This window comes from Nematostella vectensis, chromosome 13 (assembly GCF_932526225.1).
Source record: "Nematostella vectensis chromosome 13, jaNemVect1.1, whole genome shotgun sequence".
NCBI classification, from domain to species: Eukaryota; Metazoa; Cnidaria; class Anthozoa; order Actiniaria; family Edwardsiidae; genus Nematostella; species Nematostella vectensis.
The window spans coordinates 10,447,511-10,466,194 of record NC_064046.1 but is presented as its reverse complement, the minus strand read 5'-3'; the positions used below and the strand labels follow the sequence as shown (position 1 = coordinate 10,466,194).

General features: G+C 39.7%; 2 protein-coding genes across 2 annotated transcripts; one reads left to right on the top strand and one right to left on the bottom strand.

Moving 5' to 3' along the window:
* Positions 1-1,167: 1,167 nt before the first annotated feature.
* Positions 1,168-6,886, top strand: LOC116619048. The gene is made up of 8 exons (XM_032383361.2): positions 1,168-1,335; positions 1,449-1,530; positions 1,635-1,716; positions 1,950-1,978; positions 2,716-2,793; positions 4,267-4,424; positions 4,872-4,922; positions 5,516-6,886. The coding sequence occupies exons 1-8, from the start codon at positions 1,214-1,216 to the stop codon at positions 6,720-6,722; spliced, it is 1,809 nt and encodes a 602-aa protein (XP_032239252.2). The 5' UTR covers positions 1,168-1,213; the 3' UTR covers positions 6,723-6,886.
* A 1,535-nt stretch (positions 6,887-8,421) lies between these two features.
* LOC5513809 lies at positions 8,422-18,677 on the bottom strand. Its single transcript, XM_001633978.3, has 8 exons — positions 18,566-18,677; positions 18,377-18,472; positions 17,456-17,665; positions 16,310-16,444; positions 15,773-15,836; positions 14,904-14,971; positions 13,677-13,771; positions 8,422-9,539 (listed from the first exon to the last, which is right to left on the bottom strand). The coding sequence occupies exons 1-8, from the start codon at positions 18,599-18,601 to the stop codon at positions 9,401-9,403; spliced, it is 843 nt and encodes a 280-aa protein (XP_001634028.3). The 5' UTR covers positions 18,602-18,677; the 3' UTR covers positions 8,422-9,400.
* Positions 18,678-18,684: the final 7 nt, after the last annotated feature.

Below are 18,684 nucleotides of genomic sequence, written 5' to 3'. Positions count from 1 at the left end.
AATACATTCGCAGTTTTGGCTACTCGCGCTGTTTTGTCTCGTTTTTTTTTTTTGTTTGTTGTTGTTTTGGGGTTGCAAATTTTTGGGCGCCCGGTCTAGGGGGGGGGGGGGGGGTTGGGGGTCACGATTTTTGGGCTTAGATTTGAGGCGGTGCCAAAATTTTTGAGCCCAGGGTTTTGCCGCCCCCCCCCCCCCCCCCCCCCAGTAATTAATGACCGCTCCCTAAGCGCTAAATAGAGAAAGAAGTGCTCTCAGCTAGAAGGGTACATTCTTATAGTCTGATTTATTAGTAGGCCACATGTAGGTACCCTGGGTACCAGCGTCTTGATCTTCGTTCGTTTACTATGCGCCCTTTACTGACGTCGTCGCCGCTTCGGCACGTGTTGTAGGAGTGAAGCTCGAGCCTCTGGTACCCAGGGAAACCACGGCCGCCATCTTATAATGCGCTCCGCAGTGGGAGGTGGAAGAAAAATGCGCATTATCCAAGATGACGGCCGGGTTATGCGAACTCCGTGTTTTCGGGGTTTTCGTGACGGAAAAACTATCAAAGTCTACCGCTAGGCTATTATTTTAAAGGCCCTCATCCGTTCAAGAGTTATTGCCAGATCGCGGCACAGGCAACCCAAGTGCGAGTTACACTTATCTATAAGCTGTACCATAACAAAAGTGTAACTCTGAGGCTCAGCTTAGGGAAAGGGAAGGCCAGTGGGCTTATCGGCTTCAGTCTATCTACCCGCGGCGTCTTAATAGTGATGACCTTTTTTGTAGTAGGAACCTACGTAGAGATGTGTAAATTCTTTTTATCCATAGCGCGCGCTATTCTAGAAAATGCGCGTTTTTGTCAGTTGTAATGTTTTTGCGTCTCGCGCCACTATTCTGATGTAATTAAGCTTGTAACGATTCACCTTCTTCAGTCTGCCCTGAAGAAGTCTTATTAAAGACGAAAATTTGGCAGAGTCGATTTCCAGTTTTTGGTGTATAAGAGTCAGATCACATACCGTGAGCTTGAGATACCGATTGCGGTGGCAAAGCCAGACACTATCATTACGGGTGCCCTGTGGTGTGGCTTATCACTTTGGAGTGCTCAAATTACCGTAACCAAAGCATTGTTTAGGCCCGTGAAATAGCAACCAAGGGAATGCTACCAAGAGAATACCACTAGTAAGTATTCAATCCGTCCTAATTATTCCAAACACTGATCACAGACACCAAAATGGCGGTCGCTTTTCTATCGGAATGGATCCCGCAAAATCCCGATTCCATTGCTGCGGTGTACTCACAAAGTTGGCCTATACCAGACCCCAAATTAACAGCCAAGAAGAACGCATTTCAGAGGTCTAAAATCTTGATAGATTGCCTAGGTTCTATTCAACTTAGATTGTATTTTATGAATTGATCATTTGTTGTGTATAAAGCTTATGTGTGCTCTTGAATTTTGATTTATTCAGTGGTCGTAGCTTAAACAGGGATTGGTACCGTTCTGACGGGAGGTTAACTGCGGATGTTACAGCTTCAAGAAATTATTCTAAGGTTCGTAAAGTATTTATATAATGTTTCTCGTCGTTAGGTTCTGGTCACGGTTGTGATTCCATGACAAGTTATAATTCTCGTTGTTCAAATTTTCCCTTCACCAGGGAAACCGTTCGAAAAGCGCTACTTCTACCCGAAGTTCTGCAAGCAACTTGTTCTTAGACCAGAGTGACGATGAAATAGACGGTAAGATGAAGACCGAGAGAGTGTGGTTGTTGAGGGATTGTCAAAATGATTGCCGGTGAATTTATTATCACAGCGATGCCTAACTACAGGAATACTTTCCGAGATTAGACAAATTAGAGTCCAAATTTCATTGACACATTACCGCTTGTTTACACAAACGATTTTGAATAGCTCCCCTTTGTTTGATTTTATTATTACTGCTTATACTGATAATTTATGTTTATGTCACGTAGATACTGTGAAAGAATTCAAACTTACTTTGGTAAGTATTTATAGGAATAACAAATATTTTTTAAGGAACTAGTGTTTGTGCCTGAAATATGGGGGGGGGGGGGGGGGGTAGTGATCTAAGAAACACCAAAAAAATTGTCCAGCTGGTGAGAAAATTCTCACTTCCTGTTAAAACGTGGAAATATGTTCTGATTCACATAAGGGGAAACAATTGGGGAAAAAAAATAACTGTTTTTATATTTTGCAATAATCTCACATTTACTACAATCTACTCATAAAATAAAAGGAAATTTATTTGTCTTTTTTAATAAAAGCATAAATGGGTTAGTTATCACCTTTTGTCCTATCAAATCTCCATAGTGTATTTTCAAGGTTATAACATTGAACCTTTATATTCTTAACAGCTGCCTTTGTCACAATAAAAACAGTTCTTTATTCCCATTGGGTCTTTTAAAACAATTCATGAAATATCTCCTTGAATCTAAAAAGCACTAAATAAAAAAGAATAAAAAAGATAAACACTCTACAAAAACATTTTGTTTGTTTTAAAAGGCAAACTAAAACAGAGATAGGTTTATACAAGGGGTTGATAAAATTATTATTATTATATAAAGCATTTTCTTGTTAAAAAGAGGAGATACATCGCTAACAAGTTATAAATAATTATAAGTGCTTGGAGGACAGGTATAAGTAGAATAGGCGTTTCCAGCTGGTATATTGTATACAATATCACAAGCTCAAAGCATCTATCTTGCATAAATTTTGCAGCAATTGTTCAAGCGCCTGACACAACAAGTCCGTGATGTGAATCAGTACATGAACACACACAGAGTCTACAGTTTTAAGGTAAATACATAAATACATATATAATCTACAGTTTTAAGGTAAATGCATGAACACATATAGAGTCTACAGTTTTAAGGTAAATACATGAACACACGTATAGAGTCTACAGTTTTAAGGTAAATATTATACAACTACAATAGGAGTAGGATAGAGTAGGATATCAAATACAGTATTCATTCTGAGAATAGCAATAATGACAAGGCCAGGTGAATCCTGTTCAACTGCAGTATTTGACGAGATCAAGTAAAACAAATACCCCTTTTCAATGCTATGAGGATCAACTCAGTATCCACATTTTTAACTGATATTTTTAATTTCATGTGTAGTAAAATTGAGTTTTGAACTAAAAAAAATCAAAACAATTTTGTGATGTTTCATTTTAACATCCCAATAGGCTCTTTGAATTTTCACTTATTAAAAATACACCTTTTTGACTGTGCTGAACAAGATATATAAAAGAGCTTATAATATAAAGGGCATATTTACGCAATGCTGATTGGCTAAGAGCGGGGCACTTTTTTTATTGAGGGCAAAATATCTTTGCTGCTATTGGATGTCCTTGCATCCTGCATTTTTCCATTAAACATGTAATAACATTGGTTCCTTTTAAAATTTGGGATTAATTTCACTTGGGTTTCATTGTTTTCAAAATTGCCCTTGCCGAAGACAGCTTGGGAAATTACATAAAGCATTGGAAACACATGTGAAATCAATCCCAGATTTTACTTCGCCCATGCTATGGCCTATACTAATTGGGAATAGAGAAAAATAATGAAAATGATAAGGATTAGGGATTTTGTTTCATTTTCCTTAGTACGATTTTCAATTTTCTGCAACTCTTGTCATTTTGTAAAATCTTGTAATTCCCAACTGCTAAACCATTATCTGAATTCTGTCATTGAAACTAACTGAATTCATTTGGTCCTCTTCCCTTTGTTATTACTTTGCTAAAAGGTGGCACATTTAGAATCCATTCCAATGTGGCCTATTAGAAATGCCTCAAGAATTCTGCATGATGTGAACCAAAAGGCAATAAGCTTTTAGAAAGCATGGGCAAAATATTGAAAAACACAGTAATAGATTGTTCATGGTCTTGATTATGAAAAATAACAGTCGTATCAGGGGAGCTTTTTTCCAATGGGTGCATTTCGAATGCCATAGCATTAAATGAATGGGTATCAAGAGAAGTTTTATATAATCATATACTATATGATTACTTGAACAATAATAGTGTTTTAAAGAGTGCTTTTTTGTATTTTTTTAGCATTACATAAACAATAATAGTGTTGTAAAGGGTGCTTTTTTCGAGTAAGTACGCAGCTGCTTTGTCTCCTATTATCTTTGCTCTACAAAGGAGTTCTATTGTCTCTATTCTTCTCGTTCTTTGTGTCGAGGTGCGGATATTGTTCATTTGCCCAATCAAATTGCAGCTTGTAAGAGCTGCGTACTGACCCCTTTTTTCTATTTTTTTAGCACTACATGAACAATGATGGTGTATCAAGCCCGGCACTAAGGAGAAGCCAACTAGCTGCAGCACTCAGCAGACGAGAGATTCCTGCCACTCAAGGACCAAACGAGCCAATCACAGACCTCGGGCCATCAACGCTGCCAGCAAGGATTCGGCAAGAGAGGTAATGGGCATTATCATTAACGCTTTTATAGGTTCAAACAGGTTATCAATGAAAATGGTGTTGAGATTAGATCAGTGGCATAAAGCTTTCTCCCTCACAACGTAGTGATAAATACAGTTTTCATAAAACGAGATTCGGCCATAAAACGAGCGATTCCAAGGGACGAGTTGCTATTTTGTCATCAAATAAACCGCTTTACGCTGCTTTTTGAGAGCCGTGGTCAAGTTTTATGTGTGTAGTTTCTCTATTATAGTTAAATTTCTGTGTAATATTATCATATTCCAGATAAAGTAACAAATGTTTCCATTCGTTATATCTTTTCCATTTTTTTCATAAAGACTAAAAACATATGGAACAGTTAACATTTTTTTATGTCAAAGTGTTAGAATTGAGAAAAATTATCTAGCTTCCCCAAGATGGTAATTTGAACATCTGTTGTTTGTTTAGGTCTTTACAATGCGACGCGCACAGGCGTGGCCACCTTGACAGTTTTGTGAAGTAAGCCAATAAGAATGCGAGAAACGTGTTATCTGATACGACGCGCGCTACCGTGGCCACCTTGACAGTTTTGTGAAGTAAGCCAATAGGGATGAGAGAAACGTGCTATCTGATACGACGCGCGCTAGCGTGGCCACCTTGACAGTTTTGTAAAGTAAGCCAATAGGGATGAGAGAAACGTGCTATCTGATACGACGCGCGCTAGCGTGGCCACCTTGACAGTTTTGTAAAGTCAGTCGATTAAAACCAACGAGGATGCGAGAGACGCACACATAAGCTTCACTAGCCAATCAGCGAGGCAAAGAAATGCTTGAGTGGACATCAGAACACGACGGTCCCTTCTCGAGTCAATCAAAACTGCACGCTTATTGGCTAGCTTCCTCAAAACTATGTATTGGTGGTGGCCATGGTAACGCATTTTAAATAAGTACCAAGCTTACTTATACCAATCTTATGGAAGGGTGGAGATCGGGGAGGATCTGAGAAATTCCTTCCGCTGAAAGAGTATGGATCATTTCTAGATGTGCACACAGACACAGTTTTTCCACAATAATACAGTACTTGAGATCTGATGCCCCCCCGTTATTTCTTAGGGAACGAAGAAGCCCCTCCCCAACCCATCGATCACCCTTACTGGCCCCGCCCTCAAGACCAGCATCATGCCTATCACGCTTTCAATCTGCCAAGTCTACTACTAAGTCCAGCACAGACATGGATAAAAAGAAAGAAAAGAAACTGCAGAAGGCGGACGAGAAGGCAAAAATGACATGGATAGAATCAGATGAGCAGTTTGATGAACTTTTTGTTCCTGAAACTAAAGAAGCGGGTGATTTGGAGTTCCGATTTCATGACCCCTACCCTCAGACCTGGGTGGATGAAGAAGTCGAGGACGCTTGTTTTCGGGGCTCAAAAAAGGTCGACCCTTTCATGCATCGACTAGCAGAGCTTGAAAACGTCAAGGAAGAAACAATCCTTTGGGAGAGATTGAAAGAAGAAAAAGCCAGGCAAAGTGTTATTGCCACGCAGTCTAGGAATAGAGTTACCAGTGGGAAGAATACCAGGCAACCTGGAAATGGGACTCGCGTGGTAAGCGCAAGGACGGGGTCCATCGCGAGGCCAAAGACTCCAAGCTCCAAACTAAGGGGATCATCTGCTAGGATTAATAGTGTGGCGTCTAACACTTCAAAGGGGTCAGGAGTATCTGGCGATGAATCGGACATTTTGACATTTCGTAAGAGCGGCTACGATATGGACGTATCGTTTACTTTGGGATCCATGTTTCCTGATACACGCCCTAAGGAGAAGAAATTTGAAGAAGAAAAAATGAGTACTAAAAAAAATCAAAGAGTTTCATCAGCACCTGCACACACTATGAGTAACTCACCCTCTGAAAATAACGCCAAACCTTTGCCTCGACCGGCTTATTGCGAAGCGTGTAAACAAAAGAAAGGTATTGGGTATAAACACTCCTGCGGGAGAGCGATTCCCACGCTACGGGCAATGCGGGCACAGTACGACCTGAAGGCTTCCGAGTGCTATGACATTGTAGAGATCGCACGGACTTTGGAACACCCGTGTAAGGAACAAATGATCAAAGCGAAATCTAAATCGAATGCTTCGTACGAAGACAAGGTGATCGATAAGGGGATTGTCCCGAGTAAGAGCAACTCATCCCAAAGGCGGATTTCTTTAACTTCTGAAGGGATGGCGGTTCGTGGAATAAACCCAACGTTGAGATTAATAAGACCATCCACCGGGCGGTGTAAGTCTGGAAGAAAGTCCGCGAAAAGGCGGCGATGATTCTCAATAGAGTGGATATTTCGATTCCTAGAATTAAACATCTATCAAAAATAAAGGAATTGGGCTTCCGCCAGTCCAAGCTTTTCTCTCCGAATTGCTGGTTTCGATTGACAAACAATTGTTTTCCCTTGATGGATTTCAAAGTAAACTCGTAATTGGAGTAACTTTTGATTGCAGTTATGTAAATCCAGGCCCATAAATAGGATTTAGAGCGGGTGGGTTCGCTTACAAAATCTCGTCCTACCGCGTAGTGGTGGTACTCAATGTTCCTTATCCTTCCCCCCCCCTCCCCCGGCTACGGGCCTGAAACCACTCTTAAACCGTGCCTTAACCTAGTAGCATTACAATCAAAGGTTACTAATATCAAGTTTGCTGCTACGATGTTTCTTCGGTAAAAAAAATCCAGTTATTAAGGATTAGGAATTGTCCACTTATCCAGGTTTGTGCCTTTTGCGTGCGTGCCATTGATATATTTTCGTGTTACGCCTTCTTAAACTTTACTTAATAAAGGTTGTTCGTGTAATTTGTACAATTCTTCCGAAGCAGAGTGATTCTCTAGAAACTCTTGTATTTACTACACTACGATCTAATAGTGTAGTTTCGGACTCATCCTGGCTATAAATATTTATTTTTCTAAATAAATGGTTGTATAGTCTCCTTCGCGGTCATCCTGGACTCACGTAATGCGCTTAGGCCGAGTTAATATGAGCGTGACAGAGGTCAGAGCGACTGTGCATGGGCCTAAATGGGTGTGAAGGAAATTATAAAATAATGAGAACAATGCTATTTTTAACTATTTAATAAAGTCATTTTCATAAATAACGTGTAGATTTGGTTATAACAAAGAAGGCTGAACATTTATAAGGCCTATTACAGCCCCGTACATTACCGAGTCACAAATGAAACAACGTGTGATAGTCAATGGGTAATAGTCAGTAAAACACAAAAGAGAAAAATAGAATCGGATCACAAAAAAGTAAGTATAATACGATAAAGTGTAGTTCACGGGTTAATAAAAAAATCACTCTAATGAAAATCACTCTAATTCGTCAAGCAAGTAACAGATCTACATTCAATTACATATCGCTGATAATGTATTGATTAAATCGCGGATGCTCTGTTGGCAAGTTTCCTAATACAAAGGGGTGGTTGATCGACACTTTTTAGTCAGCTGGATTTTTAAAAATTGCATGTTACAGAGCCTTCTTTGCGGGCGTCTCTAAACGTTAGAGAACTGGAAATAAATCGGAATCGCTTTGCGGGTAGACTGACAACAGCGGGGGAGCTCTGGGAACAAGAATGACCCCTGGGTTGGAGTGAAACGTAGGACCCAGGCCCCGGCTGAAAACAAGACTACTATGCGGGCTTCCTGTGGTGAAAAAAATTCTTTTATATAGGGTCACAACGTTTAAGGATTAGATTATCTGGCTTGGTGACCACCAAACTGTGTAAAACAAATATACAGTATCTCATTTTTGCGTGCTCTGATAGATGCACAGAAGACAGCGTGCCATGAACATAAGTTGTTCATGGTTTTGGCACGCTGTGACGTCATATGTACATCTATTTGATGAAGAAGTCTTATCAAAGACGGAAATTTGGCAGAGTAGAATACCAGTTCTTGGTGCATTGCATTTATTCTTCTGGTTCACGAACACGACTATTTGGGCTTTTCGTGTTTTATATTAAAGGACGGACGCACAACAAAATAAGATTTTATTTGAATTTTCTATTATATACAACAAATAAAATAATCTAGTTTTAAAGAGCGCTGGCGCAAGACAAAAACGATTTATGCTCTTGGTAACTCTGTCCAGTAGGCAAAGATGTATTGACACTGCACTAATGTCCCCTGTGATCAAAGCTCTTTGGACTTTGGAGTGGGGAGAGGAGGGTTGGTGATTGGTGGGATTTGATAGGGCGGAAGTGAGGTCATTGTGATGTTAATAGTCCACACCATACTTTAGAGCAAAACCATATTAATTAATTTTCAGCACGGTAAATCTGAAATTCTCCGTATGCTCTTTTTTAGTATGTCCAAAATGGCAATTGTTTCTAGTGTGGCCTACTTCGAGTACATATTAACTTGTCTCTAGTAAAAGAGCGCGATCCGGGATCAACAGCCACAGAAGCATTACTCTGAGTACATCTGTAAACGGCCCAATTAAAATGGGCGTCGTCGAAGGCCTATGTTGCATGCCAAGGATGCCCTATTCTCAGTACATCTGTACTTGTCCCGAGTAAAAAGGGCGTGACCAAAGGCCAATGTCAATATGCCAAGGATGCCCTATTCTCAGTACATCTGTACTTGTCCCGAGTAAGAAGGGCGTGACCAAAGGCCAATGTCAATATGCCAAGGATGCCCTATTCTCAGTACATCTGTTCTTGTCTCGAGTGAAAATGGCGCGACCAAGGGCAAATATCAATATGCCAAGGATGCTCTATTCTCAGTACATCTGTACTTGTCCCGAGTAAAAAGGGCGTGACCAAAGGCCAATGTCAATATGCCAAGGATGCCCTATTCTCAGTACATCTGTACTTGTCGCGAGTGGAAAGGGCGTGACCAAGGGCCAATGTCAATATGCGAAGGATGCCCTATTCTAATTACATCTGTACTTGTCCCGAGTGGAAAGGGCGTGACCAAGGGCCGATGTCAATATGCCAAGGATGCCCTATTCTCAGTACATCTGTACTTGTCCCGAGTGGAAAGGGCGTGACCTTGCACGGTACCGCAAATCTCCCTCTCTCTGCCAGGAGCTCACGTATCTGTCGCTTCGTTGCTCCATCTCAGACGAGGAGTCGTGGAAAAGATCTCCACTGCAACAAATTAATTACCGCATACTCCTCTTAGTAAAATACAGATGCGTTATTATCTTAAGTACTGCTCATTGTTATCTCAGCCATCCTAACTGTTGATGCGCGTCTGATAATTATGTGCGCGTACTACTTTTTGTCATTCCAACAATTCTTATTATTTATGCAATCAACTACATCCACAACTGACAGTTGTATCACTAATTCTGATTGTTTATCCGCGTCTGTTGATTATTTGCGCGCACTGTTCATTGTTATCTCACATATTCTGATTGTTCAAGCGCGTCTGTTGATTATCTACATGCATTGTTCATTGTTCTAACTAATTCTGATTGTTTACGCGCGTCTGTTGATTATTTGCGCGCACTGTTCATTGTTATCTCACTAATTCTGATTGTTCAAGGGCGTCTGTTGATTATTTGCGAGCACTGTTCATTGTTATCTCACTAATTCTGATTGTTCACGCGCGTCTGTTGATTATCTGCGCGTACTGTTCTTTGTCATCCCACCAATTATGATTGTTCACGCGCGTCTGTTGATTATCTACGCGCACTGATCATTGTTATCTCACTAATTCTGATTGTACACGAGCGTCTGTTGATTATTTGCGTGCACTGTTCATTGTTATCTCACTAATTCTGATTGTTCACGGGCGTCTGTTGATTATTTGCGTGCACTGATCATTGTTATCTCACTAATTCTGATTGTTCACGGGCGTCTGTTGATTATTTGCGTGCACTGTTCATTGTTATCTCACTAATTCTGATTGTTCACGGGCGTCTGTTAATTATCAACACGCACTGTTTATTGTCATCTCACCAATTCTGATTGTTAACGGGCGTCTGTTGATTATCTACGCACACTGTTCATTGTTATCTCACCAATTCTGATTGTTCACGCGCGTCTGTTGATTATCTACACGCATTGTTCATTGTTATCTCACTAATTCTGATTGTTCACGCGCGTCTGTTGATTATCTACGCACACTGTTCATTGTTCTCACTAATTCTGATTGTTCACGCGCGTCTGTTGATTATCTACGCACACTGTTCATTGTTCTCACTAATTCTGATTGTTCACGCGCGTCTGTTGATTATTTGCGCGCACTGTTCATTGTTATCTCACTAATTCTGATTGTTCACGGGCGTCTGTTAATTATCAACACGCACTGTTCATTGTCATCAAACCAATTATGCTTGTTCACGCGCGTCTGTTGATTATTTGCGCGCACTGTTTATTGTTATCTCACTAATTCTGATTGTTCACTAGCGTCTGTTGATTATCTGCGCGTACTGTTCTTTGTCATCTCACCAATTATGATTGTTCACGCGCGTCTGTTGATTATTTGCGCGCACTGTTCATTGTTATCTCACTAATTCTGATTGTTCACGGGCGTCTGTTAATTATCTACACGCATTGTTCATTGTTCTTACTAATTCTGATTGTTTACGCGCGTCTGTTGATTATTTGCGCGCACTGTTCATTGTTATCTCACTAATTCTGATTGTTCACGCCCGTCTGTTAATTATCAACACGCACTGTTCATTGTTATCTCACTAATTCTGATTGTTCACTAGCGTCTGTTGATTATCTGCGCGTACTGTTCTTTGTCATCTCACCAATTATGATTGTTCACGCGCGTCTGTTGATTATTTGCGCGCACTGTTCATTGTTATCTCACTAATTCTGATTGTTCACGGGCGTCTGTTAATTATCTACACGCATTGTTCCTTGTTCTAACTAATTCTGATTGTTTATGCGCGTCTGTTGATTATTTGCGCGCACTGTTCATTGTTACCTCACCAATTATGATTGTTCACGCGCGTCTGTTGATTATTTCCGCGCACTGTTCATTGTTATCTCACTAATTCTGATTGTTTACGCGCGTCTGTTGATTATCTACGCGCACTGTTTATTGTTATCTCACTAATTCTGATTGTTCACGGGCGTCTGTTGGTTATCTACGCGCACTGTTTATTGTCATCTCACCAATTCTGATTGTTCACGCGCGTTTGTTGATTATTTGCACGCACTGTTTATTGTCATATCATCAATTATGATTGTTCACGCGCGTCTGTTGATTATTTGCGCGTACTGTTCATTATCATCTCATCAATTCTGATTGTTCACGCGCGTCTGTTGATTATTTGCGCGTACTGTTCTTTGTCATCCCACCAATTCTGATTGTTCACGCGCGTCTGTTGATTATCTGCGCGTACTGTTCTTTGTCATCCCACCAATTATGATTGTTCACGCGCGTCTGTTGATTATCTACTCGCACTGATCATTGTTATCTCACTAATTATTATTGTTCACGCGCGTCTGTTGATTATTTGCGCGCACTGTTCATTGTCATCTCACCAATTCTGATTGTTCACGCGCGTCTGTTGATTATCTACACTCATTGTTCCTTGTTCTAACTAATTCTGATTGTTTATGCGCGTCTGTTGATTATTTGCGCGCACTGTTCATTGTCATCTCACCAATTCTGATTGTTCACGCGCGTCTGTTGATTATCTACGCACACTGTTCATTGTTCTCACTAATTCTGATTGTTCACGCGCGTCTGTTGATTATTTGCGCGCACTGTTCATTGTTATCTCACTAATTCTGATTGTTCACGCGCGTCTGTTGATTATCTACACGCACTGTTCATTGTCATCAAACCAATTATGCTTGTTCACGCGCGTCTGTTGATTATTTGCGCGCACTGTTTATTGTTATCTCACTAATTCTGATTGTTCACGGGCGTCTGTTAATTATCAACACGCACTGTTCATTGTCATCAAACCAATTATGCTTGTTCACGCGCGTCTGTTGATTATTTGCGCGCACTGTTTATTGTTATCTCACTAATTTTGATTGTTCACGGGCGTCTGTTAATTATCAACACCCACTGTTCATTGTTATCTCACTAATTCTGATTGTTCACGGGCGTCTTTTAATTAATTATCAACACCCACTGTTTACTGTTATCTCACTAATCCTGATTGTTCACGTGCGTCTGTTGATTATCTGTTCGTACTGTTCTTTGTCATCTCACCAATTATGATTGTTCACGCGCGTCTGTTGATTATCTACGCGCAATGTTCCTTGTCAACTCACCAATTATGATTGTTCATGCGCGTCTGTTGATTATCTACGCGTACTGTTCTTTGTCATCCCACCAATTATGATTGTTCATGCGCGTCTGTTGATTATCTACGCGCAATGTTCCTTGTCAACTCACCAATTATGATTGTTCACGGGCGTCTGTTGATTATTTGCGCGCACTGTTCATTGTTATCTCACTAATTTTGATTGTTCACGGGCGTCTGTTGATTATCTACGCGCACTGTTCATTGTTATCTCACTAATTCTGATTGTTCACGGGCGTCTGTTAATTAATTATCAACACCCACTGTTCATTGTTATCTCACTAATTCTGATTGTTCACGCCCGTCTGTTAATTATCAACACGCACTGTTCATTGTTATCTCACTAATTCTGATTGTTCACTAGCGTCTGTTGATTATCTGCGCGTACTGTTCTTTGTCATCTCACCAATTATGATTGTTCACGCGCGTCTGTTGATTATTTGCGCGCACTGTTCATTGTTATCTCATCAATTCTGATTGTTTACGCGCGTCTGTTGATTATTTGAGCGCACTGTTTACTGTCATCTCATCAATTATGATTGTTCAGGCGCGTCTGTTGATTATTTGAGCGCACTGTTTACTGTCATCTCATCAATTCTGATTGTTTACGCGCGTCTATTGTTTATCTATGCACACTGTTGTTTGTCATCTAACCAATTCTGATTGTTTACGCGCGTCTGTTGATTATCTATGCGCACTGCCCATTGTTATCTCAACAATCTTGTTGCTCAACGTGTTTTATTATCTATACGCCTCAACATTTTTGATTGTCCACGCGCGTCTTTTGATGTCTTTGTCCTTTATGAATGAGATCGCTATAGGCAATGGTGTAATATAAATATGAGGACCGGTGGTGGCTTATATATAGTAGTACTAGGACACAAGAATAGCAATGAGAACACTAAAAATTCACTCTAGAACTCCTTAATATCTACGAACCCTCTACTTGTGTGTGTATATATGTAATATAATGTTCACTGAGTTATTAGTTGAGTGGACTTACTAGTAGTACTCCCAGACGCAGTAGTAGTACACAATAAGTGCCATGACGAAAAAAGGGCTAAAGACCGCATAGACAATAATCCTCCATGTTGGCATCTGGAAAACAGGCAAATAAAGTAAACAACAGTAGTCACTTTCCTGAATCAACTATCCTTATCCCTAACCCTTGTCCTTTTTAAAAATGAAAAGGTACACTCAACAAAACCATGACTAAATTCTCTTCTGATTTGTGCGAAAACATAGGATCATGAAAACAAAAAAAACAAGCCTTGAAGTATGAAAGCACAATCCTAAATACACCCCCCCCCCTTAAAAACGTTCAATCCCCCAAAATGCCTGACCCTCATATCTTGTATGATGGTGGGGTTGGGGCTGGGGGAATTTAAAAGATACTGTGAAGAAAAGTTCAAGAAAGTGGTAACACAGTAGCTAGAAAGTATGCCATGCAACCATCCCATTTTCCGCAAATAAATCCAAGAAATAAAATTAGGAAGGTTGGGGTAGGGGGGGGGGGGGGGGGGGGATAGACAAGCCACCAAACAGGACTGGAAGCTCTGCATAATTAAAACAACTCAAAACCCTTGAAATGGGCCTGTTTGGTGCGATCTATATATACCCACGGTAATCCTTGGTGAGGTGAATATTACACACTGATTCATATGGTGGGTGCATGGGAATTAGGAGAATTTGTCAGCGATTTCTTTATAAAATAAACTAAAATGAATCCTCAATTTATGTTGAATATTGAACTCAGCGATTAAAATATTTCTAACCTTATAATCCGAAATGTGTCCTGCCTTCTGAGTTAGCGAAATCCCTTTTAGTTGCCTCTTGTTATATTTCTATTTCTCTTGTCTAAAAATCCTAGCAATTGTTGTTTTCAAGTTTTGAAACATTTAAACAGTACTGTGTAACCATAGCCTCTTTAGTGTTTGTGACAAGCCCAAGCCCTCTCCGAACCTAACTTCGTACTTAGAATCTATATAAAATAGGGAGTGAAACAACGCTCGTTTCTATTTTTCAAAAACCTGTTAGTTACGGCCTATGTTGTGATGTTGGTATGAGACATGATTCATGAGTGACAGATCACTTTCTCTTTGAATTTATCTCGCCGCCGACACACGCCTGGACATGCAACAAGTGCTGTGAACAGGGCTAAGTATTCTAATTCCCATGGTGGGTGCTATCTACAGTTTGTACCTTAGAAAGGTGCATATTATGTATGTACCTCTTCATATGGTGGCTTCCAATAATCTTTGCATGTCAACAGTGAACAGACGTTACTCCAAACAGTTTCTAAACAACAAATAGGCAGTTATTTGACCTAGCCAGCTCTCTCAACAAGTACAGATAGAACTACAACAAGTAAATAGAGTTAAGAGGCTTCTAATAGGAGTGAGTGCCCTGCCTTTGTTCGCCTTTTTTGCTATTACTACATAAAAATAAGTTTACTTAGAGATTTTTATAGGGAGTGGGGGCCATGGATGGTTATTCATAAAAATTGTTTATTAAGATGCCTCTCATATGACATAGGATGCATGGCACATACAGTACAGCCTGGAGAGCAAGGTGACGATTGATCTTCGCTTGTTTTTGCAAAATAATGTCGGCGGCTCCTTAACTATGAGTGCTTTCTCTTGTTTTTCTACTCGCGCGTCAAATAGACCCCTCGAAAAAGAATCCCCTATATCTAAGCTTTAATTTGTTATAAAGAACGTCGCAATCGGTAAAACAGTCTATTAGTTTTGTCATATGCAAGCCGAGAATACGAACAACGTGCCCGGTTAATTTAATGCATACATGTTGTACTAAAACGTCTTTGTTTCATGTGGCTTTAGTATCAAAGTATTTTCGGCATTATCAATAGTTCTCCCTGAATTAAAAATTCGAACGAACAATAGCCAACATTCCTGCATAACAAAGGAAAACTACACGCACCGATCGTGTAGTACACTCAGGGTTTTACACGCAAAATCCGTGCATGCACTAAACTCAAACTACACACAAACAACGTGCGCAACGATGTTAAGTTTCTTCCAGGCTGTACTATAGCTTGGTAGAATCCATATTACTTTCAATTTAACAGTACAAACTCACCATAAACCTTGTAAGGAGTATCAGATGTACCATTTGCAACTGGCATACAGCCATGCATCAATACCTGAGAGAAAAAAAATCGAAAAAGAGAATAAAATACACAGGAAATTCAATCACACTGTACACTACATCATTGTATGACATTACGTTATGTTACGTTACATTAATAAACATTATTAATACATTGTATACTTGCGAACTCCCTCTCCTAGAATATAAAATTACAATACTTCAAAGTATTTCCTAATATTAACGACCAAATCCTTGATTTCCTTATCAAATAGGATTAAACGGTAACAAATTTAGTATTTCATCTTACATCAATAATCTTTTAGCGTTCTTTTACTCACAAATTTGTTCTTTTAACTAATGGAGGCAGTATCAGGCAAGAGGCACTGTTTTATCACAGCATAAAAAATATAAACAAGATGAAAATGTGAGCTTTAACACAAGATATTCATCACTGTGCACAGCTACCAAGTTTATATTAAAATAAAGACTTTTAAAAAAGTCCTGGCCCTTTAAACAATTATTGACCTCACAGCGCCGTTTCAAGGCAGCCATCTTCTCATGCTTGCAAAGTGCTCTCTCCCAGAACCACTCCTTCTTTTGGTCATTCAAGACGACACATCTGAACACATCACAGTAGTCTGCCAGACAAACTGATGAATCCTGGAGGTATTATAGATGTATTAGGTAAAAAAGATGAGCATATTATTATTGCACATCAAGGTACTGTGCTGGGGCATAAAAAAGATTTGCTGAAAATTGATACTCAGTCATTTGTGCACCAGGGAGGCAAGTTTGGCAATTACAGAAAAACGTTTTTTGGTTACGAAGTGGTGTGGGTAATATATTTTTTTATTTTAAAGAAATACTGTAGCAATGTCTTAATTCATGTTGAGTAGACTGCATTTGAGCAAACCACAGGTAGATACTGTGGTATTTTGTAGCTTCCTGATCATGCCTAACATCTGAAACACTCCTGAAGTCACACAATTACAACATGCTTAGAAAAAGGGATAGTAAATGGCCTTGGCAAGCATTGTTTTACCAGTAGTGAGCATTTTGAAAAAAAAAATGGAAGCAAAAAATGGTGGGCTTGGTTAAGTTACCAACTAAACTTTGCATCACTTTTATTTCGCAATTTTAAACAATTTGCGAAAATTAAGTGTCGCAAAAATTAGGATGCGCAAAAATTAAGTGAGTACACAAGTAGCCTTTGGGGGAATATTGGCCGTTTTCTTTATGAAAACACCTTTTCTATTTAGTCATCTTGTATTTATAGATTTTTATGAAACTAAATTTAGCCCAAGCAAAAATTAATTTAGTTTTGATGATTACAGCAAATTAATTCCACTTGTTTTGCTTGATTTTATTATCCCAAAATCGCGAAATAAAGTGATCTGGTTTTTGCGAAAATAGGAAAATCGCGATAATAAAATGTCACGAAAATGTTGCAATCTCAAAATTGCAGAATTTTGAAGCCGCGAAAATTAAAGTGTTATTAGGTAAATAACAAAATGGGCATTTTGAATTAACTTTTCTTTAGAAAACAAGCACTCAAGCCAGACTGTCCTAGTTTTAAGAATACTTAAGCACACATTCAGATACAGCTGTTAAACTTTTCCCATAGCAAAATCCAGGGGTGCACTTGGTAGTTCTGCAAAGAGCGAAAGATACCTGTATGAGGAAATCCTTGTGTCGGTTTTGCATGTGCATGTCAATGTAGTGTTCACTGTAAAAGGCCTTGCCACAGAAATTACATGTCCAGCGGGACACGTGCTCCTCTTCTTTATTGATCTCATGGCGAATGAACACATCATGGGTCTCATGCAGCAGACAACTCAGTGGTACATCCACCTTATGTTGGTCATAAGCAGGAAAGAAGTGCTAGGAATAATGAGACAGAAACAGTAACTAGGGAGTTTTGACTAGATACATAAGAACCACACACCAGCTTACCCAGGTGGGGAGGGCTCTCCATAAAAGTAGCTGGGGGTGATCGTCCCATTTTTTAGGGTATAAAATTCTACTGCTATCCCATAGGGGGTGTTAATTTTTTTTTTCATTTCTGCTGTCCCTTTGGGAGTCTCATGCAAGTGGATCATCACATCTTTATAACAACTGGACATGAATGTAGTCAGAACAAGCTCGACTTTTAGAACTGCAATTTAGGAAAACTGAAAATGTGTTTCTTTTTAGTGCTTAGAGTTAGGGTTAATGTGTTTTTTTTTTTTGGGGGGGGGGGGGCGGGGGATTGCTGTTGACCACACCCAAAGTGCTATCCCTTAGGGTTAAAACTCTGCTTTTGACGATGATCATGACTGAACCCCCTTCCATTTTTTGTTAGTCTCCCTCTGACCAGCTCTAAATTCTAGTTGATTTGAGGTAAAATCTTTCCCTTATTCAAGAGATCAACAGTTAACCTAAAGTATACAGAGCATGTTACTGTGTCGTGCAGAGTATTGTGTACATAGACGGATATGAATTCTTAATGTCTCTGTGTGTGGAGGGGAGGGGTGGGGGTGAAACGCATGTGTCAGGCTTAAGTACCTTTGGTTATGGTATAGCTAATAATTCGTAAATAAAAATCTAATTCACCTCTCTAAGAGCGTTCCTGACAAGTCTTGAGTGGTATCGTGAGCAGTGATCGCCGTCAGCACCAACTAAAAACGCATACAGTGGTGTCCACACAAGCTGGGAATAAAATAAAGAACCAAAAGACCGCTGTCACATAAGATTGCGCTAATATACTAATAACATGGGGAATAATGAAAATCTCATACTCACCAGTCTAAAGACTACTGGCCATATTTCCCAAACCATAGGTTATAGTTCTGAAAAGGCTTAGAAATATACAGGTAAAAATGCCGCGGAAATTTCACAAACAATACGACCCCGCAAGCACA

Coding starts and splice junctions, on each gene's coding strand:
- LOC116619048 (XM_032383361.2), top strand. CDS start 1,214: ATGGCGGTCGCTTTTCTATCGGAATGGATCCCGCAAAATCCCGATTCC. Junction 1,717..1,949: donor GAGTGACGATGAAATAGACG/GTAAGATGAAGA, acceptor TATGTCACGTAG/ATACTGTGAAAGAATTCAAA. Junction 1,979..2,715: donor AAGAATTCAAACTTACTTTG/GTAAGTATTTAT, acceptor TAAATTTTGCAG/CAATTGTTCAAGCGCCTGAC.
- LOC5513809 (XM_001633978.3), bottom strand. CDS start 18,601: ATGGTTTGGGAAATATGGCCAGTAGTCTTTAGACTG. Junction 16,445..17,455: donor ACAAGGATTTCCTCATACAG/GTATCTTTCGCT, acceptor TAATACCTCCAG/GATTCATCAGTTTGTCTGGC. Junction 13,772..14,903: donor GGAAGCCACCATATGAAGAG/GTACATACATAA, acceptor CCTGTTTTCCAG/ATGCCAACATGGAGGATTAT.